General features: G+C 39.1%; 1 protein-coding gene across 4 annotated transcripts in view; it reads right to left on the reverse strand.

Moving 5' to 3' along the window:
• UBN1 (ubinuclein 1) overlaps positions 1-24381 on the reverse strand; it is a 37215-nt gene that overhangs the window by 3899 nt on the left and 8935 nt on the right. For 2 of the 4 annotated variants that reach the window (XM_027839348.1, XM_027839349.1), the window contains exons 4-18: positions 23979-24065; positions 23422-23517; positions 23005-23139; positions 22015-22118; positions 20845-21283; positions 12389-12459; positions 10758-10887; positions 10416-10534; positions 10049-10177; positions 9717-9860; positions 8672-8722; positions 8537-8579; positions 5876-7096; positions 4835-5087; positions 4459-4548 (exon numbers count right to left, since the gene is read on the reverse strand). In XM_027839348.1, coding sequence (XP_027695149.1) covers positions 4459-4548; positions 4835-5087; positions 5876-7096; positions 8537-8579; positions 8672-8722; positions 9717-9860; positions 10049-10177; positions 10416-10534; positions 10758-10887; positions 12389-12459; positions 20845-21283; positions 22015-22118; positions 23005-23139; positions 23422-23517; positions 23979-24065 — 3112 coding nt within the window. The remainder of the gene's footprint in view (positions 1-4458; positions 4549-4834; positions 5088-5875; positions 7097-8536; positions 8580-8671; positions 8723-9716; positions 9861-10048; positions 10178-10415; positions 10535-10757; positions 10888-12388; positions 12460-20844; positions 21284-22014; positions 22119-23004; positions 23140-23421; positions 23518-23978; positions 24066-24381) is intronic. The other 2 variants (XM_027839350.1, XM_027839351.1) reach the window with 2 other exon arrangements.

Below are 24381 nucleotides of genomic sequence, written 5' to 3' on the forward strand. Positions count from 1 at the left end.
TTTCTTCAGCAAAGCACTTCACCATCCCCACCTATCTTCTCAAGTACTGAGTATACTTCAAGTACTCTCATGCACCCTACACACTAGGCCAGGAGGAAGAGGAATTAGCATACACTTTGCTCCCAATTACTGCTTCCAGATCATTCCTTTCCAAACATCATTCATCAGCCTCTCCTCCTTTAAGGTTCACTCTATTCATCTATATCATCCAGTTCAGATCTAGTCATCTCCCAGCCTCTAGGTCATTCTTCCTCCTTTTTCAACAATACCCAACTCACTATCTTTTCCATCCTGACAATCACACTAATGTTCTGGGATTTCAATATATAGATGTCAATGTTCCTTCAATGGTTTCACCTACATTATCAACTTCAACTCTTGTAATCTACATCTTCACTCTGCCTCAGCCAGACACAGGTCATACCTTCAATCTCACCACCATCCCTATCTCTAACTGTGCTACCTTCATGATTTTGGATGCTGAAATTTCTTCTCTCTGATCCTAACATCCTGCCCTTCTATATCTGTGCTTCTGCCTTGTTCCTAACCCTTCATCTTTAACATGTTCCCTAGCTCCTCTATTTCTTCCTGCTCTCTCAGTTCCTTATCTCTGTTCTGGCCTTACTTTCTTACCTTCAGTCTTAAGTCTGTGGCTGACTAGTTGACCTATTTGCACTTACTTTCTTTTACCCTCAAATCTCTTGCCCCCTTGGCCAACTGCCATTCATGCCCTGCCAATCCTCTACCCTGGATTACCCCTACTATCTGCTTTCTCCACAACTACTCATATACTAATGGATGCAGCTATAGAAGTCACACAACTCTGCTTACTGGGTCTGCAGCAAATTTGTTGATCTAATATTAACTGGGCCCTCACTGTGACAATTCTTTTTCCCCTCGTCACTGCACTCCCCACTTGGCTACTCTAAATTTTCTCTCCCCTCCTCAAGCTCCCTATACTCTTTCTCACCCCTCAACCCCAGCATAAAACCTTATTTCCTACTTTCATGAATAGAGACTACCATGAGCTCCCTCATCCCCTCCTGCTCTGTGCCTCAAAATTCTTCCACATCTTCCATTCTCTCATCCTTTGCTCCAATCTCTAAAAAAGAAGTAGCCCTTTTCCTTATTGATTAAAACCCAATCAATCTAATTATACCCCTGATTATGGACTGATTGATCCTATCTCCTCTAGATTCTTATGGATATTTCCCCTTTAAATATTTAAATATTCTTTCTCATTTTCAATTTTTCCTTTTTTGTCTTCTTCCCTTATACCTACAAACATGCCCAGGTTTCCTACATCCTTAATTTCACTTGACCCTAGTATCCCCCAAAGCTACTATCCTATGTTCCTTCTTTTCAAAGGCAATCCCCCATAACAAGTTGTCTACACTCATCATATCCTTTTCCACAATGACCATTCATTTCTCAAACCCTTGTAACATGGCTTCTGGTACCTCTAGGCTTCTAAAATTGTTCTTTTCAAGGTTATCCATGTCTCTTAACTAATAAACCTACTGGCCTTTTCTTTGTCTTTATCCTACCACACTTGTTGCTTTTGTAATTGACCACTCACTCTTTCTGAAGTTTCATGATATAGCTTTCTTGGTCCTCTTACCTGTGTGTGAGGCTCCTCAGCCTTCTTTGTTGGATCATCATCCATCTCTGTCTACTTAACATGTATAAATGTCTTAGATGGTTCTGTCCTGGGACCTTTCTTCTCTTTCTTCATTCTCTTTTGATCTCAACAGCTCCCAAGATGACAAATCTTTATACCTAACCCTAATCTCTCTCCTGAATTCATAAATCACAAATTGACTGCCTGACACTTCCACCTGGATGTCCCGTCGGCATCTCCAAATTAATATATTTACTATGGAAATCAGCTCCCCCCTCCTAAGCTGGAATCTTTTCCAAACATCCTATTTGTGTTGCAGATACCACCATCCTCCCAGTAATCCAGATTCACAACCTTGGAGTCATCCTTGATTGTTCTCTCTCCTTCATATCTCATAACCCAATCTGTTGCCAAGTAGGGTCAATCCTGCTATGTGAGAGAGGCCTTCATCACTTTTCACCTGCACTACTGCAATAGCCTTCTAATTGGTTTCTCTGATTCAATTCTTTTATCTTTCCAACTCGGTCTCCACACAGACTAAATCAATAAGTCTAATGATACTTCCTCCTGCTTCCTATTGCCTCTAAGGACAAAATACAAGCTCCTCAGCCTGATACTTAAAATCCTCCAAAATACAACTCCTATCTTTTCAAATTTATTTCATATTAGTCTCCTTCACCACACTCTATGTTCGAGCCAAATTGGCTGTTCTCCAGAATCAACATTACATCTTCTTTCTCCATGCCTATTGTATATGATGTCACCTTTGCTTGAAATGTACTCAATCTCTGCCTCTGCTCAGAACTTCCAAGCTTCCTCCTCTAAGACTCAACTAAGATACTACTTCTTCCAAGAAGCATCTTCCAATCTCCCCAATAGTTTAGTGATTTCCCTTGCCTCAAATTACCTCACAATTACCTCTCTATTTACATTTCAAATCCCTGCAGAACATAAAACTCCCTAAGGGCAGGGGCTGTTTTGTTTTTATATTTGTATCCCCAGTGCTTAGAATACTTCATAATGAATAATGGATTCAAAAGGTAGGGGAGCACACAATGATCGAGTGCTTCAAATTCCACGCTAAGTAAGGATTTTGAACACCTTTACATGGTAGCAATTGTTAATAACCCTGGAGTTATCTTCATCTATCCATTCTCTGTCACTCCCCATATCTAGATTATCAATTTTTATTGATTTACTTCCATAATACTTCTTGTATCCATTCCCTTTTTTCCACCTACATGGCTACCACCCAAGGTCAGGCCTTTATTACCTATACCTGGACTCTGTCCTCTGAATTGGTCCCCCTACCTATTATAAAAGACTTAACAATCTGGTTCCAACCTACCTTTCCAGATTGATTTCCCATTATTCCCTAAATGTTCAACCAAACTGGCCTACTTTTGTTCCCAATATTTTGACCTCTGTGCCTCTGCACAAGCTGCACCCTCATGCCTGGAATGCACTCCCTCTTACCTGCTAGAATTTCTAGCTTCCTGCAAAGTTCATAGCTCAAGCGCCACCTCCTACGTGAGGCTTTCTTGATTCTCTCAATTTATTAAATGTCTTCCCCAAAAAAATTACTTTGGGGTGACTTATTTGTGTGCATATTTTTCCTCCAAAGTGGAATGCAAGCTCCTCACAGAGTAGACTCTATTTTGGTAAATCTAAGAAAGAGCCTATTAAGATTCCCATGCAATTGTCCATGAAGATGGTTATGAGGATCTGTATTAGAATGGTGACAGAACAGAAAGGAGGAATCTATGATAACAGAGACAGAACAGATAGGATATGATAAGTGAATGGATAGGAGAAGGGAGTGAGACGGAAGAGCCAAAGATAATAAAAAGGTTGTGAATATTAGAAAGTAGGTAAACAGTGATAAAGCTGACAGAAATAGTCAAGTCAAAAGAAGGAGCAGGTAAAGCATCAGGGAACAGATGATAAGGTCAGTTTTAACCATGGTGATTTGATATGCTGGTAGAGACGTTTTGCTAGCCTTAGGAGACTTGGGGTCTATAGGTCAAGAAAAGAAGAGAATAATATGCAAGGTACATATGTAGGAGTAACTAGTGTAAGGGTGAAAATTGAAGCAGTAGGCATGAATGAGATGGTCAAGAAAAAGAGCACAGAGAAAGGAGAAAAGGAGGCTAAATATAGAATTTTGGTCAAACCCACCTTAAGGGATCAGGAAGAGGATAAAGAGTCATTAGGAATGTCACCTCTTATTTAACCTAGGCACAGAAAGCTCTTAACAGATGAAGTATAGATGGTATTTGCAGACAGGCCTTAGGAGATTTGCCATGACCTTACTGGCCCCTATGGGGATAGTGCACTGCCTCCCCTTGTGTTCTACTGAAAAAAGCAAAGGAAAAAGTTGAGATGAGTTCCCAGTGCTCCATGGAGCACCTCTACTTTTAACAAAGGCAGCCTTGCCTTTTACTAAAGCCCAAATACTAATGACCATTTCATAAGAAAATGTATAAGATTATTAAACATTTAATCCAAAGTATAAGGCTGAAAGTGCATCAAAAACAAGTATAACCTTCATCAAATTATCTCATGAGGCATTTATAAGGAGAAATAGGAAAAAATTATAAGACCCTTTAATATTTATATTTATATTTATACTCTAGTCACTCTCATCCACAAGGCCAGTAAAATGCTTTTAAAAGAGCTTCTGAAACCCTAGTAATCTTTGAATTAAATAGCAAAGATCAAACCAGTGAAGACAAGGTAAAGACAGTGAGTGTTTTGGCATCAGACAAGGGATGTAAAGGGTGAAGGGTAAGAAATGATTCATGATGCTCATGGTAAACAGACTATCTGACAATTACCTGGCAGACTCTGCGGAATATGGGTAGACAAGGCAGAGTGTGGGAGAGGCGCTGCATGGTGCGGGCTGGAGTGCAAGCCAGCCAGAAGACCTAGAGAGAAAAACAAAGAAAGGAGGGGGAAGAAAAGAACAAACACACACATTGAAGACAGAAAACAGAAAAGTAGCTATAGCTGTCAAGAGAGCCCAGAACAAACCAATGGGCCACTTATGAGTAAGAAACCCAAAATCAGAAATTAGCAAAGCTCTCAAAGTAACATCCCCACAATCACACACCAAATACACAAAACATATGAACACAATAGCAAACTCATTTGTTATAGGCACTGAGTTGCACCTTTTAGACTTCCAAAGTGGAAAGGAGGAGAAATACTTACTGTGACTTAGGCCATGGTGGAAAGTTCCAGGGGCAGGGCCTGTAACAATGGCATCCTTGGAGACTCCTGCTTTGGGAGATGAGTCTGCACTAAAGGAGATCACATGGAGAGGGAAAGTGTGGAGAGGAGATAAAATCCCCAGTGGTGTTGAGTTCAGGCCTCCGGACAGTTTAGAACTGCTGGACTTATAGGATGGTGACAGTACACTTAAGGAAGAGGAGCCGGTTAGCAGCACAGCTCCACTTGTTCCTTTCTGGGAAAGGAATACAGAAGGTGGTCAAAGGTGAGGAAGTTAACAGCAGTTCTCTCTCTCTCTGTTTCTCTCTGTCTCTCTGTCTCTCTCTCTCTCACACACACACACACACACACACACACACAGAGTGACATAAAAAACACATAGACTTCCTATACATGGGAATAAACCCAAATATAAATGATCCCTTCTGTTCCTCAACCCTGATTCCAAAGCCCAGCCACATATACCCCAAACAAGATGCAACAGTCTAATTCAATACATCGTCCCTCACTGTACCTACAGATTGTTTCAATCTATTTAACAGAATTAACACCATATACCATAAATATTTTCCCAGGAAAATTTCACAAACAATTAAATTTTTCTTCCATATGTTTTAGCATAAGAATAACCCATGTAATAAAGAAAAACTGCTGGCTCTTCATATTATGCTGTTCAGAGCCAGAAAACCAAGTTGAGTTTTTTATTAGCAAAGCTAACCTCCCCTCAACTCCCCAAAGGACCTCAAATTACTACCTAAAATCATACCAAGTTTCAGTTCCTTCTTCACAAAAGGATAGGTTTTAGGTAGTCCTTAGAATTGCTGCCACACACAAAAGCAGCCATTGTAACAATACAGCATTACAACAACATCAAAGCATACAGTCTACTCCAGTGGATTTCTGAGGCCAGCTTATTATTACCATGTGACCTTCAACTCAGATACACACTGGCATGACAAGAATTGTTTTTTTAAAAATATACAGAAAAATGTGCTGGACTTTTTGTTCAACTGTAATACTCACTGGCAAGGAGGTAGATGATGTAGCACTACTAACCACAGCTGGCTTAAGGGAAGAGGTCAGTAACTTGGCCACCCCCTGTGTCCCACCACTAGAATCTCCATTTGGGCCACCAGGTGGCGCCACTAAAGTCAGCTTCTGGGAAACTGGAGGTTTCTTCAATGCAGAACTTGGTACTGGCCGGCTGCAAGGCTGGCTAGAGGAGGAAGCTTGTACACCACAGAGTGAGCTCCCAGATGGAGAGCTCTGGACTGAAGATACTCCAGATGAAGAAGTGCTAGAAGAAACCCCATGTTTAGAGATAGAGCCAGCAACAAAGGGAGACTTGTAAGATTGTCCTGAAGAACTGGATGAGTGCTTCCCTGTATAACCCAAAGAAGCTGTGGAGGAGCCAGGGCTCTTATGAGTACTACTTGAGGCTGGGGTGCTACCCGAAGAGGGAGATGCTGAGGAGTGGAAGCTTGGACCTTTGGTCGACGTCTTGACCTGTTGCAGGAGGGATCGCTGGGCCAGAGGGGAAGCAGCCTTTGGGCTCTGGAGCTTATTGACAAATGGAGCTGGGGGTGTGAAGCTTTTCTGCTGCTGATTACTTGAATGAAAAACTTTAACTTGGGGGGTGGGCACCAGAGGTGATGTTTGTGGTCCATGAGATGTCCGTGGCAAATTATGATGCTTAAGTTTAGACTGGTGTGCTTCGGACAAGGTTTTACTGGGGGAAGCCTGGCAAGAGAGCTCTTTGTAACTAGAATTATCTGTTTTTTTCTCCTGAGAAGACTGCCCCAGTGCCAGTGCCTGTTCAGCCAAGAAATTTAGAGGTGACTGTAGCGAGCTAGCAGGTGATGGAGCAGAAGAATTGGACTTAGGGAAGTTTCTTTTTTCCTCAGAACTTGTTACTTTATCTGTAGGGGTCTTTGGGGGCGCATGAAGAATGAATTCAGGACTCCCACTCGCTCTGCTGTTCAATGCAGCCAGTTCCTTAGACACTGCTTCCAATGAAGAGGTTGGATTATGAATTAAGTCTTCATCCAGTGAGTCCTCCAGGTTGAAAGAAGCAGGATTAGCAATATTGCTGGATGTCTGAGAAGCACCCAGAGATGACAACTCCCTGGCTGGAGCACCAATGCTCATACTCATTCCCTGATGCTGCTCTGAAGGCAAAACAACAGAGCCACTGGATTGTCCTGATGGAACTGAAACCTTCTTATCAAGTTTGGTGGAAGAATCCTTAAAAAACAAACATAAATACTAATAATTAGAAATGATTAAATATCCATTGGAAAAAAGGGGCAATCAACCAGTTGTGCTTCCCTATATGACAAGAAATGAAAAAGAATATAGGCTCCATGCTTTTCTGACATCTGTCTGGGATTTTGTATATTCATGCATGTCCCACTACTATATGGTATGGTGTAATGGACAGAGTGAAATCAAATGGAATTTGTAATCAAGTAGTTGTATAATCCTGGGCTAACAAGTTATTTAACCTCTCTTGACCTGTTTCCTAAACTGTAAAATGGGAATTATAACACTTCTTACTTCACAGGGCTGTTGTAAGGATCAAATGAGAACATACATAAAAGTTTTCCAAAACTTAAAACCATTTATATGTCAGCTATTATTATATTATCTGACCCTGAAAAACAATGGAAAAGCTTACCTACAGATATTTACAATTTTTTCCAAACTTTTCCAAAGTGTGACTCCCCTTAAAATGCCTTGAGGGTAAGGACTGTTTTTGCTTTTCATTGTATCCCCAGTTTTTCACCACTGTTGGGCATATCTTAAGTACTTAATAAGTTAGTAAATGTTTGTGGACTGACTGAATGGCCCAGAAATTATTCTAAATTAACTTTCTCCTTTAGATCTTACATATAGCATGACTAAGTTTGGACTATTATAACATATTGATACAGTGCCTTAATGTTTGCAAAGCATTTCTTCACAATCCTATAATACAATTATTATTATTCCTATTATACACAGAGGAAACTAAGGTTAAATGAAGTGACTTGTGAATGGTCACACTGCTAATTAATAGGTATAAGTGCTAGTATTCCAGCCCAGGCTTCTGACTCTATGTATAATACTCTTTCTCTACACCTCAGTGCCTCTAAAGAGAATCACATATTTTCTTCATAGCCTACATAGCTGAACACTGCCTGGTCTCAGTAAATTGAGAATTGCATATTTCAAAGTATTTTAATTTTAACCTCTTTTACCATATTATTTCTCCATTCTACTACTGTTAACATGATGAATCAATTTTTCCTTGGCCAGTGCAATTCCTAGGTATACAGACACAGAACAAGAACACCAGAATAACATTTATATATGTCTTTTAACTCTTCAAAGGACTTTCAAATCTGTTATCTTATTTGATCTTTGAAAAGCCCTGTGAGATAAGTAGGGCAGGTATTACTATACATATTTTACAAATGGGGAAACTGAGACCCAGTGAAAATAAGGGAATTCCCTTAAGTGTCTTGACTCCCACTCTCAGGCACTTTTCATTGAATTATGCTGCCTTTCAATACAATATCAAGAGGTATACGTAAACATTCATCACCTTGAAGTACCACCTTTTTGAATCACAATATCACTCAACATATGAGCCTGGTTAGATGGAGATAAGGACATAAAGAATATCACATAGTAGGAACTCACCTTCACTTTGACCTTGGCAGCAGTCATGACTTTCTTCTTGGCCCTATTCAAAAACATTAACACAAAAAAGGTTCAAAGAATAGCTACAGGAAGCAACTAAAAGTAATCCAAGGGGTGAAAACATCCAACACTTACAGGATTGATGTCAGATGTCCATGTCCTCTCCTACTCTCCTTAAACAGAGTCCTGAAACAGAGAAATGGCAATAAACTATCTGGTCGGGCACAGCTATGTCTGCATGAAACTTTAAGAATTTAAGTAGACTAAGAGCAGGGACCATATGTCTCCTATTTCTTTTTTATCTTCCCACAGTGGTTAGCTAGCTTGCTACTTCACACAGAGTGTATGTTCAATAAATTTTAAATGATCAGTTGGATTGGTCTCAGATAAGAGATACGGGATAATTGCAGTTATGCCAGTTAAGTCAGCCCTGTGTGAAAGACAGCTGTTGAGTGGACCCCAATTCTTCAATGTTCTTTTTCTGTAGGCAGCACCCCTTTTCTGTTAGTCTACCTTTTCCCTTTCAAAGATAAAATCAACAGCTATCCACATTATGCCTTTTCCTGAAAAATCTCTATAGACATTAATTCAATAATCTTTCCTATAAGGAAAGAATACAATTTTCATATTACGGACAGGCTCAATATACTTCCCAATTTATTTCTTGAATCAGGGCCACACAAGGACTATAATCCTGTCATAGAGAATGCTATGTATGCTCCCGCTACCAGCTTGCACATTATACCTTTCCATATCCTATTAAGACATACTACACACACAGTATTCAACTTTAGAATTAAGATGGTCTCTTAACTGAAGTAAAAAAACACTTTCTCTAACAGTTAAGCCCATGCCTGGTATTTCTACAGAAGTCTACATGATGCTGAGAATATTAATCAAGATGAATACCTTTCCCAACTGTCTATTCTAAGACACTGCTCAAAAGAGAAGAGGGCAAACCAGGGAGGGAAAGGTAAAACTCACATTCAACCTACCTCAAAATGAAAGAGGATAAAGAATAACAATAACAGACACAAAAGCCCACAACAGATACTTTGCCCTTTCCTAAATAATAAAAAATGAACACCACAGCTAAAAACTATTCTTCATGGTTCAAGCTCCATTCATGCCACACCTCATCAGAAAATCTTGATATTGCAGGCTGTTCATTGTCCCTCACCTGGCCTGCATCCAGCCCTTGGGCCAGAGGGGTTTGACTTCAGCATCCAGAAAAGCTTTCACATAATCTTCCCAGGACTGAGCCTTACTCCTCTCCAAATCATAGCCATCCAGTTTCATCTTCACCACATGGCAGAGCAACTCCCTGAAGAGGGGGCAGAAATCAGACTTCAGATCAGGCTACAAAAAAAAAATGTTTCTTCGATGTTTCAAATACTTGCTCTCAGTAGCACTGATGAGGGTGAATGATCCTAACCCGTCAGCTGCCAATAGGAATATGGACTTAGATAACTGCTCCACAAACCCTTCAACTGATCCAAAGTCTGGGCACACCTGATTTCATCATTCCACTGGAATTTCTTCCGGGGTCCCATGATGCGTTTACCCCCTTTTTCTTCATCTTCCTCCTCATCAGAACAAATACGTTCTCTCTGGTCCTTGTCTTTCTCTTCCTCCAGCATCCTACAGGATGAATGGAACTGTTAAGTGGTACCCTAAGGTCACCACAGAAGAACCACCTCCTCCCAAAGCCCCATGATGACTGAGACTACTAGATCATACCACCCAGAAGATAAAGCTGAGGAAGATTCACAGTCCCATACAGAAAACACAAGCAAAAATCCTGAGAAATGGGACGGTGGAGAAAAGAAAGTGACAAAGAGGAGAGCAAGGTAACGCAGACAGAGTGGGGAACACTTACTTAGCAAACTTTGCTTGTGTATGTGCCTGGCACTCTTCCTGGTATTTGGCCATCTGCTCCGGCATTGCCCTGCCAATAGCTTCCTTAAGTTTCTGCAGAGGTTCCTTCAGACGCCCTCCCTGCAGAGAGCATTATATACCACAACTCTAGTTTACTCACTACTTCTTATACTAAAGATACTCCTCAGTCACTGGCAGTGCAGTAACAGATGTGGCACCTTGGCATCCGTAAACACTCAAGTACAGATCTCAAATACGCTCAGATTTGGAGAAAAACTGCCCCAAACACCAGGAGCTAAATCTCAAAAGCAGGGCCACAGTGCTCCACTCCAAGATGACCCACCTGCTCATAGAGATGAAGTTTGCGAGCACGTTTGACCAGAGTATCCTTGCTGCAGGGCAGGAATGAAGCGAGATAGGCATACACCCCAGAACGGATCTGGCTATTCAGCTCCCGAGACTGCACCTCTATGCTGAAGAACAGAACAAAGTGATCAATGGCCTACAACTCACTATGACTTGTCTCATCAAATGACATCCACTGTGGAAAAAAATTCTGAGGAGCCATGAGAAATGATAACTTAACCCAACCCAAATCACCTGACACAACTCAAGAGTCAATGCAACGCACCCTTAGCAATTCTGACAAAAATAGCAACTCCAAAACCTGAGAAGCTTTTCTAATCAGAGTAATTCAAATAAAACAAGTCTACCATTTCAAAAACAGAATAATAAACAAGGGATGGCTAAAAAGACAACACAACAAGGTCTAAGGAAAAAGTATCCTTGATTAGAAAAGTCTTAAATACATAACATTCTACTCCACAGGAGAAAAAGCATATGTTCTAAAAGTTGAAAGTAGTGGCTTGTTTGTTGTCATATGAAAAAACATCATGGCATATTTCAGCAGCTTTCAGATCCAATTTTCAGTTTTACTCAAGACTAGGTGGCATGGAAATCTTTACCCTTGTTATATCTCAGTTTTCCAATCTATATAAAAGAGAAGATACCTATCTTCTTCAACTAAACCCAACAGCATTCTACTCACATGAAGTAAGCCCCCTTTGAAGTACAAAGCCCACTAATTAATGCTAATTCCTAGATAACTTTCCTGAAAATTCCACATCCTCAGAGTGATCGGTATAGGTCGACAATGATCAAGGTCATTTTCTAGCTCATTACAAAACCACAACAAACTCTTCCAAATGAAAAATGACCAATCCTTTTCTGTGCCACAATGAAACTGTGAAAAGGGCTGGGAAGACACCAATTTTCTCTGCGACCGGATGCAAATCAAAACCAAAAACAAATATATTTCTTCATTTAAAAGAAAAAAATTTAATCTAGAGAATATAATGTTGATGATCCAAAAGTCAACTCCTACATGACACCCAGAACTGGCTTAGAGAACAAAAAGAGTTGATAAGGAAGGTCTTTTCTTTGACAAAGTAGCCAAGAACGATGAAGAGCCCTGGATGGAGAAAGTACTCCTGTAACTTCATCAGGGTGGTATACAGTCTTGTTATTCTTCTGAATTCAATGCCAAGACTCCCAGAGAGGCTTGACAGAAAAAAAAAAAAATGAAAGCATGTCTTCTTCTGATCTCACACACGCCAAGAGACTTAGAGGCTTTTAATCCAGAAAAAAACACCTTCCTTCAGTAGTCTGTGACTACCACATCCACAGTATGCTCCTATAATGAATGCCTTCTATGAGGGATTAGCAAAAAAGAATACATAGTACAGTTCCCTGGAGGCTTAGAAGTCAGCATACAAACACCGCTACTGAACAAAACACCACCAAACCATCCAGTTCTTTTTCACTTTCCCAGTTTAAAAAGCCTTTTCAGGTTTAAATAAATACTTTTGGCCTAAGTATATATTCCTACTCCTGAACCCCCAAGTTTTGCTCCATTCAAACACATACAAATACAAATAAGTAAGGAACCCATACAAATAAATAAAGAATACTCACTCCAGCAGGATGCCATTAATATCCTGGGTGAAGAACCTCTGTTTGCTCTCTCCCTCTGCAGCTCTGGCAGCCTGGTTCATATTAGACAGTAATATCTGTTAGTGTACATACACACACACACACACACACACACACACACACACACAAGAGCACAAGAGCAAGGAGTCTTTAAAGAATAACATACAAGAGCACCAACAAGCTTCAATAATAAAATTCTTTACTCTATTCTATCCTAGGTTCAAAAAAACAAAGTACACTTATGACCAACACTCCAGAGAAGGTATACCCAAGTTCCTTATAAATGCCTATGCATTACAAAATTATCTTTACACTTTCCAGGACTTAGGTAAACTAGCCACACAAAGAAAAACCAAACCAGAAGGGTAGAAATGTGAATGATCCTTAGATTCTAAGTACTGATAAAACTGAAGCCAAGCCAGTATAGTCAACTACAGGAAATTCTCCTTAAACCAATACAGTTCAGAACTGATACCTGTCATTTAACACAGCTACTTAAGAAATGACAAGAAATGTTTATAATAATGACCTTTTAAAGGCCCTAAAGTACTTGGTTTAGTTTTAATGGGGTATACCATGTTAGTGCCAGGCTTAGGGGCAGGAAAACCCGAGTTCAAATCCACCCTCAGACACCAGTTATGTGGCCCTGAGCAAGTCACTTAACCTTGTTTGCCTCAGTTTCCTCATCTCTAAAATGAGATGGAGAAGGAAACAACAAACCACTCCTGTATCTTTGCCAGTAAAACCCCAAAATGGGGTCACAAAGAGTTGGATATGAACAAAAACTAAACAACAAATCATATTATATTCTATTTTTTTAAATCAGTACTCTATACCAAAGGGCAGGTCGATGGAGTACTAGATAGAGTGCTAGGCCCGGAGTCAGGAAGACTCATGTCCTGAGTTCAAATCTGGCCTCAGACACTTAGAAGCTTACACTTACTACTGAAAAACATCTGAATAACAATCTATAGCCAGAACATACTATTCCCAGACAAGGCCATTAAACAGGGATATTTTGCTCTTCTCAAAAACATCACCCAGGACCTCCACGTAATGCACTCCAAATTTGAATGTTTTTGTACACACTTAGATGTCTCTCTCCACAGAATGTAAGTTCCTAAGGGGTGGAGGATACTGTTTCATTTATCCCCAGTGCATCCCCAGTGCCTTGTACATAATAAATACTTAAATGTTTGTTGATTAATTGATGGGGGTAGCACGGTACAGTGGAAAGAGTACTGGATTTGAAGTCAAGAGTACCTAGTTCAAATTCTAGTTATGTCATTTACTACATGTGTGGCCTTCAATAAGTCATTCAAATTCTCAGGTCTGTTTTCAACCAATCAATAAACATTAAGCACCTACTATGTATCAGGCAGTATGCTAAGCGCTGAGGATACAAAGAGGCAAAAGATAGTCCCTGCCCTCAAGAATCTTCCAATCTAATGGAGGAAACAGCATACAAACAAATATATACAAAGTAAGGTAAATACAGGATAAAAAGAAAATAAATAACAGAGCAAAGGCACGAAAATTAAAAGGAGTTGGGGAAGGCTTCCTGTAGAAGGTGGGATTTAAAGGAAGCCAGAGAAGCCAGTAGTCAGAGCAGAAAAAGGAAGATTGTTTCAGGCATGAGGAACAGTCAGAGAAAATGCTCAGAGCTATGAAATAGAGTATCTTGGTGGAACACCAAAGGATACAAGTCGGGGAGAAAGGTTTAAGAAGACTGGAAAGGTTGGAAGGGGTTGCTAAGTTTATAAAGAGCTCTGAATTCCAAACAGAGCATATTATATTTGATCCTGGAGGTGATAATGAGCCATTGGAGTTTACTGAATGGGGGCAGGGAGCATGTTGTGATATGATCAGACTTGTGTTTTAGGAACATCACTTTAGCAGCTGAATGAAGGATGGATTGGAGTGGGGAGGGAGACTTGAGACAGGTAGACCTACAAGCAAACTATTGCAGTAATCTAGGTGTGAAATAATAAGGTCTGCACCATAGCGGTGACAGTGTCGGAGGAAAGAAGGGGGCATATTTGAGAGATGTTGCAAAGATGAAATCGGTAAGTCTTGGCAACAGACTGGATATGGTGATGAGCAATAGTGAAGAATCCAGGATGACTCTTAGGTTTCAAGGGGCAGAGAGGATGGTGTTGCCCTCTACAGTAATAGGGAAAGTAAAGGAGTGGAGGGTTGGGGAAGGAGGAGAGATGGAAAGGGAAGATGACGAATTACTTTTTGTACATATCTACTGGACATCTAGCTCTAGATGTCTGAAAGGCAGTTAGAAATTCAACAGCGGAGGTTAGCAGAGACATTGGAGCAGAAAAGGTAGATTTGAGAATCATCAGCATAAAGATGGTAATTAATGGGAGCTGATAAAATCACTAAGTGAAGTAATATAGAGGGAGAAGAGAGTCCAGGAAAGAATTCTGAGGGACACCAATGGTTACAGGGTGTGATCTGGAAGAAGATCCAGCAAAGAATACAGAGAAAGTGTCAGGTAGGAGGAGAACCAGGGAGAGTAGTGTTGGGAAAACCTAGAGAGAAGAGTATCAAGGAGGGAGTGATCAACAGCGTCAAAAGCTATAAAGAAGTCAAGGAGAATGAGGACAGAGAAAAGGCCATTGAATTTGGCAACTAAGAAATTACTATTAACTTTGGAGAGAACAGTTTCAGTGGAATGATGAGGCGAGGAGCTGGATTGTAAGGGGTTAAGAAAGGAGACAAAGGGAAGGCACATATTGTAGAATGCCTTTTTGACAAGTTTAGCTAAAAAGGGCAGAAGAAATATAGGATGATAGGGATGGAAGTATCAAGACTTACTTTTGATTTTCAGGAAAAACATGGGCATATTTGTAGGGAATAGGAAATGAGCTAGCAAGGAGGGAAGGTAAATGATAAAGGTGATGACAGAGACAGCAATCTACTGGAGAAGACTGGATAATACCATCCAGTCCATTCCACCCGAATAAGTAAAGGGTACCTTAGGAAGGAGTAAGGCCACTTCATCATGTGAGGCAAGAGTAAAGGAGAAGAGAGTAGCTGGAGATGAGGAAGAGGGGAGAAGTTCACAGTGAATGGCCTTAATTTTTTCTGTAAAATATGGAGTAAGGTTCTCAGCTGAGAGAGTGAGGGGAGGGGAGGCATAGGAGATTTAAAGAGAGATGAAAAGGTTTAGAACTGTGGAGAGTAGGATAGTGAGTTCACAAGGGAAGTATAGTAGGACTGCCTAGAAAAGGTGAGAGGCCTAGTTTTCATATTTGGGAAGTAAGGAGGTTCAATTAGATGATCACTAAGATCCCTTACAGTTCTGAATCTATAAGGCTACAACCTGGACAGTGAAGGTATAAACCAGGAAAACCTACAGCTGCAAAGATAAATACATAAGTATTGCCTTTCTGAGGCCATCAAAAAAAGGAAAAAAAACTTTCAGAAATAACCCTGCAAGACCAAAGCACACTATTTTTCACTTTCTGTATTTTTTCATGGGTTTTTTTTTTCCTTTAGGTCTGTGTCTTCTTTCACAATATGACTAATACAGTAATATGTTTTGCATGATTGAACATGTATAACCTATATCAAATTGCTTACTGTCTCAGGGAGGGAAAAGGTGAGTGAGAAAGAAAATTTGGAACTCCAAATTTTTTTTAAATGAATGTTAAAAATTGTCTTTACATGTAACTGGGTAAAATAAGAGATTTTTTTTTAAAAAAAACTAAATAACACTGCAAGATTTTATACATGGTAATTTTTCACCAAGGGCTGAGACAGTATCGTAGAGAAAAAACTTCTGTTAACTAGGGGATTTATATCAGAGTAGACTGCCATTACCCAATCAGAAAGCACAATAAAGAAACGATTCTTCTAGGGGAGGTCAGAAACATGGGATCCAGAAGCCAAAAGTAGAAAAATGTAATTCCCAAATGCCAGGATTTTTAAGAAAAAGGATTCAGTTACTTGGAGTCAGAAAGACTTGGGTTCAAAGTCTATCTCCTAGACATTTATTTGCTAGTTACATAATGTTGGGTAAGTTACTCAAACTCAGTTTCCTTATCTTTAAAATTGGGCTAATAATTGCATCTACCACACAGAGCAGTTGTGAGGACCAAATGAGAATATATGTAAAGTGCTTTGCAAGTATTATAGCATCTGGACCAGTCCTTCTACAAATGCAGGTCGGCACCTGCTCTTCAATTGGCCTTAGAAAATTGCCTGGAGAACTGAGAGGTTATATGACTTGCCCAAGGTCACACAGACATTAAGTGTGAGTCAGGTAGGACGTGAACACAGGTCTTCTTGATTCCAAGATTAGTTTTCTATATAGTGTGCCATGCTGCCACTCATGTTGATGTTAGTTATTATTATTATTAGCTATTTGACACACTTAATCTGCCATTGTCTTCTGATATCTCCTGCTATCTTGATACTTTTTTCCCACAAAAACTGTAGCTTTAATTTGTAGGAAAAAATTATTCACTCCACATAGTTTAGGTTTATTTCACTAGTTAATAATCAAAAAGCAGCTTTACCATACCATCTTTATGAATGTCTCTCCAAATCTGATTTAACAAGTATTTTCCAACTACCAGTTGGAACTATTATTTCTAATTATACTCGCATTTTTCAGTATCACCCATCTCTCATGAACTTCTAAAGTTGTGTGAAACTTTATGGATTTTGTTTTTACCTTGAGATTTTAATTTCTATCTGTAGTTGATAAATGCTTATATCTACTTTTCATGTGCATTTGAGAGAGGAATTAATTCACAAAAAGCATCACAATTAAGACAGGTTTCTAAGTCTGAACCATCTTTTCTCCACAAGTGTATAAATGGGCAAACCTTCAATAACCTGGGAAAAATAATCAGAATACCCAGACCATGAAAATTTACTCTAACTGTATGAACTTTCTGTAGTTTATATTATTAACGTTAGGAAACACAAGTTTCAACATAGACAGCCATACTTCGAAAAATTTGTAAGCTTTTATAATTAACTCCAAATAACACTTTTTTCTAATGCTTAATTCTATCAATGCTCAAAAAAAAAAGTTTTAATCACTTTATTTTGTTCACTCTCTGTGTTTGGCATTTTTAACATTAATGCTAAACTGAAAAGTCCAATAAGACCTTAGGTCACCCGAAAGTACGAGGGAGAACTGCCAACATACTAAAAACTTTATCAAGACATTACCTGAGAAGACAGCCTGAATTACCCCTAAACCATTGTTTTCTCCTCTAAACATACTAGCAACAATTAATGAGGCTATACCAACAAAGTGGAGCTGATATAGTAAAAATAAACTGAATTAAAAGGCAAGATCATCATCTCAAAATGCCTGGACTCACTAAGATTCACGAATTATATAGAATCAATACAAAGGGTTTCTTTTTCAGCTGTACAGAGTTAATAGCCAAGTTCAGCTACTTCTACATCAACCTCAGGTAGAAATTGAAGGTAAGAAGAATATAATAAAGATTACAAAAATGTGCCATGCCTTTCCTTCAATAGCCTTTGAGCTGTTCAATAAACAAATTTTTTTTTTCTGTAACCTAGTTTTGCTCATTAAATTAAAGCAACTTATTTAATTCTTGCTGCATATTAAGAATTAAGACTATTTCCCATGAACATCAATAACCACCTCAGATTAATATAGTATTTTAATGTTTGCAAAGCACTTTCCTAGAAAAACAGACCTGTAAAGTAGGTGGTGCAATTATTATTGTCCCAATTTTATACATGAAGAAAGAGGTTTAATATAAGTTGCTTGAGGCAGAGACAATTCCACTTTTGTCTCCTTTAGAAATATAGAGTAAATAAGGGGGGAGTAAGTTATTCCCCCTTTACTCTATATTTCAAACAAACTGGCCTACTTGCAGTTTCCCTACAGACATTTCATCTCCATTGCTGTGCCTTTGCTCAGACTATCTCCTGTGCCTAGAACATTTTCCCACTTCAGCTTTACTTCTCAAATGCCTACCTAAAATGTCATCTTTCCTGATTCATTATCTCCCTTCCAGCCTATCTTAAACACTAGAGGCATTTTTTAAAAATTTGATCACATAGCTGTAAGAACTGAAGTAGGAAGTGAACCTCTTATCTATCTATATCTATATCTATCTGTAGATAGACAGATAGATAGATAGCTAGATAGATAGATAGATAGATTGACCAAGCTGCCTTTTTCCTCAGAGCAATGAAGACCAAAATACATCAATCAGATTAGGACCAGTTTATGAATTTTCTTTGGCCAAGTCTAAAAATCTCCCAAAATACCACAGCAAAAGTAAAAGAAGCAAAAGAACTCATAAAATTGTCGATATATTTATAAACAGCAAGCTTCATATGATCAATAGATTAAGGTCAATGCAAAAATGCAATGTTCATTTCAAAATCTGAAATGATATATCATATGGGAAAGGTCTATTAGCTGGGAAGATCATAGAATCATAGTATCTGAAACTGGAAGTGGCTTGCAAACTCTCTCACTTTACAGATGAGAAGAGTCAGGACCCCATCTGTGGACATCAATTTGCCTTATCCAAACCTGATGTCCCAGTTAAAAAAAAAAGAAGTCTCTAATTTTCTAAAATAAGTCTCTTTGACCAGAGGTAGAAAAAAGACTCTGCAATTCCAGATGTTTTTATTTCAGGCTTGCAAAATTAAATGCCATCATATCAAATATAAGTCTCTCCCTTTCACCTCCTCACCATCAGGACACAAACAACTATATTTAACGTACAAAGAGTGCTTTGTAAACCTTAAAGTACCACATGTAAATGTTAGTGATTGTTTTCTTAATGTTGTCACTCTTCATTCTACCTCCAGTACACATTAACAAGAACCAAAAAGTAACCAACAACAAATTAAGACAACTTCATAACCATAAGTTTACCCAATAGCCTTCCCCTTAAAAACAACTGTTCTCTGTACCACCACCCAAGAGCACTTACACATATATAAGCAATATATGCTTCATTTTCCAATTACAACTACCCAAAAGTGTTTCCCAAGAAATATAAAGTAATGGGTATCACTTATCTGATAAGAATATAATTTGCTTATGGAAAAAAAGCAAAAAATTCAAGAATTCAATTTTATTCCTTCTGTGGATACCACTAGTTGATACTGTACAGACTCCATTTACTGAGTTAAAGCCTTTGTGATGAATACAAAAGAATTCTGTTGCAAAAATCTTAGCACAGTAATTCAATATCACGTGACAACATAGTAATTCATTCAGAGTAACTCCCAAAGGAGGCCATGAAATTCTAACTCCAAGATGTCAAATCCTCAGGATAGCCTATTACAAGGCTATCCAATGCAAGGAATAGGAAAGTATGTGAATTCTCATATGATCTGAATGCAAATGTAGGACAATGAAGCCGAAAGCATCAATTTTGGATCATCTCCTTCCAACTAGATTCCATTAAGATATGGTATGACTACCTACCCATAATGACATCATTTATTCTTATCATTAAGTCAATGAAGGATTCTAGCTTCTATTATACAATACTAATAGACATAAGTATTTATATAAAGGTATAATTTAGTACCTTTATACCTTATGTTCAATTTTTCTTTGAAGATGAAGGGATTTTCTTCAACTTAAATATATAGTCTGAAGCTTACGGTGAGTTTGCGGTGAGAATAAACATTGGATATATTACAGTCAAAATGTCTAATGGCTGATGTGTAATTATAACTTCAGTAATGTGTTACTGAACTTAGAAAAATTCACTTTATAGAGGATGTTCTCCCAGTTTCTGGGGAAAAAATAGCAGAAATCTAATGGATGCTAGATTCTTAAAATTGTTTTTATGGTATAATAAAATTAAGCCTCTCAGCATTCTGCCATCTCAAGATGTTAAATTCAGAATGAGGTTGTCTGTGGAAAGGCTATGACAATGTCCATGCACGTTCCCTTGGCATTTTTATACCAATGTACTAAATGTCTATCACTCTTAATAAGCAATTCAAGGTAACGGTGGGATTCATTGAGAGTAAGAATACCTATGTATTTCTCCTCCTTAGGTATTTTCAAATGATCCTGCAGGATAATGCTATAAAATTCAGTGTGGAACACTGCAGACTACCTCATGCCAAAAGGAGTAGAAGCCTAATGTAGAAGGGAGCGGACACCTCGTGGTAAAGAAAGTGACAGAATACATAGATGGAAGGAAAGCAACATGGCAACAAAAATTGGCTTGCAAATTTACCAATACAAAAGGGTCTAGGGATAATTTAAATTGACATTTAAAAGAATTTTAAGACTGCAAGATAAAGCTTATACTGTGCCTCATACCCAAGAATGAAGAAAAATAAATCTAAAAAACAGCTAAAACTGACATCTCACTAGGGTTACTAGAGACACAGTGCTTCCTGTGATGCTGGCATGACCTGAATTATAATTACATTTGTCACCATACCTGAGCCAGCTCCTTGACACGTTTCTCCAGGGACACTGGCAGGCCTTCTGGCAGGGAAGGGGGTTGTCTGAATTCCTGGTCCAATCCTACCCCAAGAGAATCACTTTCATCATCCACATCATGAAATGGACTTCCTTCTGGAGACTCACTGAGGAGCTGTTCTAAGTCCAGATCGGTCAGTGAGTCCATGGCAGTAGCTGCCTGAAGCAGGTCACTGTCAGAAGCAGGGCCAAAGAACGAGAGCAAGGGATCTGGCACGCTCTCCACCTCCCGTGTACTCTGACTTTCGGCAGGTGACACTGTTATCGGCTTATGTTCCTCATCCCTCTTCTTCTGAGCTTCTTTCTCCTTCTGAAATTTCTTTAACATTTCCTTAACACTTAGAGCGCCAGAGTATTTCTTTTTCTTCTTCTCCTTACTGGCATTCAGTGCTGTGAAACTGAAAGCAAAGAAGAAATAGGTTACAATGGGTGCAAAAAACTCCCAAAGGGAAACGCACAGAGGCACTCCACACCTGCTCCCAGACTCAACAGTCTCCACGTGGACCTCACAGCCAAAGTCCACCCTGTTATCCTCCTCCCTCCTCCTGGCAAATGGAGCTCCTTCTTCCTGAGACCAAAGCTTAAAATTTAACACAGGTTAGCAAAACAGTGTCACATAATGCTAATATCCGATGGGTTTTTTTTTTAAACCACTGCCAGGCTGAAATAAAAGGTTGCAAAAGAAATCAAGAGAAAGATTTAAAAGTGGAAAGCTGAAGCAGCAGAGAACAGCAGCAACTGGTGGAGCATCTAGGGGTGAGACTGAGTGAGGAGAAGTAAGCATGACCAGAAAAGAGACAAAGGAAAACAGGAAAGACAGAAACGGAATTGGGCCAAAGACAGAGAACTGCCCAAAGAGAATAAGAAACATTAGCAATCATCTAGAGACAGAGATAGATGCTAACACTGATAGCGTAACAAATACAGCTTTGGATACCTGACCACACAGAGACGGGACAGTATTGAATATGCCCAGAAATGACACTGTGGGGAGGGGTGAGAGAGGATGGGAAGGTCAGTCCCTGCTGCTTCTTCTGATACTGTGTGGAAGAGGGGTAAGTCAGCTCCCAGGTGTCTAGCCCTAACATTTCAAATTTTATCCTATCAAACACAAGCTGCTGCCTCTCACCCGGCTTTGGGAAACTTGGACTTTTTCGATTTCTTCTCCTTGTCATAAGAGTCATCTTTTTTCTTCTTCTTTATCTTCTCACCACCTTCTTTCAACTTCCGCTTCTGAGAATTAAAGACAAGGCACAGTTACACAGCTCCCTAACTCAGGGAGCAAGTGCATTACACAGCACTGGCCTTGCTCCTCCCAGGACACACTCTGAAACCAGCCTCATGTCCTTCATCAACAGTGATTTTTCAGATCAGTCCCTGGACAACAAGATTCTATACCACAAACCCGCAGCAAGTCAACGAAATAATCCCGTTGACAACATCTGCTGGAAAAGCCTGGGACTGAGGCAACAGTGTGGTTTTTCCTTAGCCCTTCAAGAGGAACCCCCTCAGGTTGAAATGAGTGTCCTAAAAGGACAAAATACAAGAAAAGCCTGTATGTATATATTCACCCAAAAAAATCTTTTAAAAATATACATATTAATGTATATATGTAAAGGTAATTTTTTAAAAATATCTTAGGGCTGATAAAAAGAACTGGGTTGACAGCCCTGGGAACTGAAGTCCTCTACATGTCCACAGAACAGATACAGCATGGGTAGTGCAAACTTCCCTAGCTCCACACCTTTTATGAATCTAAGCCCTGCCTCAAAAACAACTACCCTGAGGGATACATCTTCAAGGCCCAATCACTGGTGACTTTGTTCAAATGTCAGCACCAATTTTGACAAGAAAACTTTGTGATATGGACACTTGATTACCAGGAGCTAACAGCTCCAAAGTCCAACTCAGCTCATTTATCATTGAATAGGCATGAGAGATGGACCATCAGTCACTGCCAACCAAGCAGGATCTGAACTAGCAACTATTTACAACCAATTTCCTGAGCCATTAAGAACTCAAATGGTCTTTCTAGAACTTCACATTTCCTTTTGGCAAAGTCAATTCATTTTCTTAGAATTTTACGTAACAAAACATCTCTAAAAAGTGAATTTCTAACCTTAGGAGATTTCTTCTTCTTTTCTTTAATGAAGTCATCCTCAGATTCCGATGCTTGTCTGAACTGCAGTGTTCCCGAGTTAATATAAAATCCTCCATACTTTGTGGTCAGAGAAGCAGGAACAAGCTCATCATACTGGTGAGGGGGAAACCCACAAAATGTTAGCTGTAAGTTATTGGTGAACACATCTCAGGGTTGTGAAGATCCAAGAAAAATTAATGCCAGTCTATCATTCTGAGACAGCATGACAAGATATTCCCCTATGTTCCCCCAAAGGCAGTACTGCTCCTCCTTCGTGAAACTGCTATGTTCTTAGGTCAGAATACCCACTCTGTTCCCATAACCCTGAATTTCTAGGTGTTTATTATTAGCATCTGGAGGGTTCAAGTTCTGTTATCACTTTTGTTGAATACTCACTGCTTCAGAGTTATCGATGAAGGAATCGGATTCATCATACCCATAACCCATGTCAATTAAATCCTGTATTCTGTCTTTCCTGCGTTTTTTTCCACCCTAAAATAAAAGAAGATCATTCATAACAACCTTTCTTCTAAATAGTCTTGTAATTGACTGGTACCACCTTATGTCATGACTAATAACTAAGAATTGCTAAATATTAGTTACCAAAAGAGGTTACAAAATTCTCTTCCTTGAAGATATTTTAAAGCATGACAGATTTTTTTTTTAAATCCACAGAGCAGTTTAAAGGAAAGGAATAAACCAAATAATATCTTCTAGTCCTTGCTAGCTTTAAGATTCTAAATGATTAAAAAATTTCCTTCCTCCTCTAGTTTAGCTATAAAGAATAATTCCCACAAAAAATGTGTATTTTACTAATCATGGATGCACTGGTTTAATATTTTTATTCTCTGCTATACTTGCTTTTCTATATTCATATCATCTTATATCATAAACCCCTAGAGAACCTCTTCTTCCCTCAACAAAGTTAATTTAGCCTAATAGGAGAGACTTACATATTTCTCTTCAAATTTCCGAGCAAGAGCTTCCACCTTATGCCTTTCCTTTTCTTCATCATTGAAAGGGTCCAAGACATCTTTCTTCTGTGGAAAAAAGTTGGACAAATACAGTTCATAGAATTTTCTTTGTAACCTACAGAGTACTGACTACTCAATTAATTAAGAACTACTTTTCCAAAAAGGAATAATAGATTAGATTTTATAATGCTGTTGCCACTCATGCTGGTGATACTGAAAAGAATAATTTCAATTCAACAAGGACTACCCACCCAAAGGGGTACCTACTTTGTGCATGGCATGTATTGGAAAAGAATAACAGACTTCTGGCCTAGATGGCTGCCTGAACTGAGGCAAAGCACCCAGCTTTCACATATCTACTCCAGCAAAAACTCATATATAG

This window comes from Vombatus ursinus, unplaced genomic scaffold, assembly GCF_900497805.2.
Source record: "Vombatus ursinus unplaced genomic scaffold, bare-nosed wombat genome assembly UNPS02014832.1, whole genome shotgun sequence".
Classification (NCBI taxonomy): domain Eukaryota; kingdom Metazoa; phylum Chordata; class Mammalia; order Diprotodontia; family Vombatidae; genus Vombatus; species Vombatus ursinus.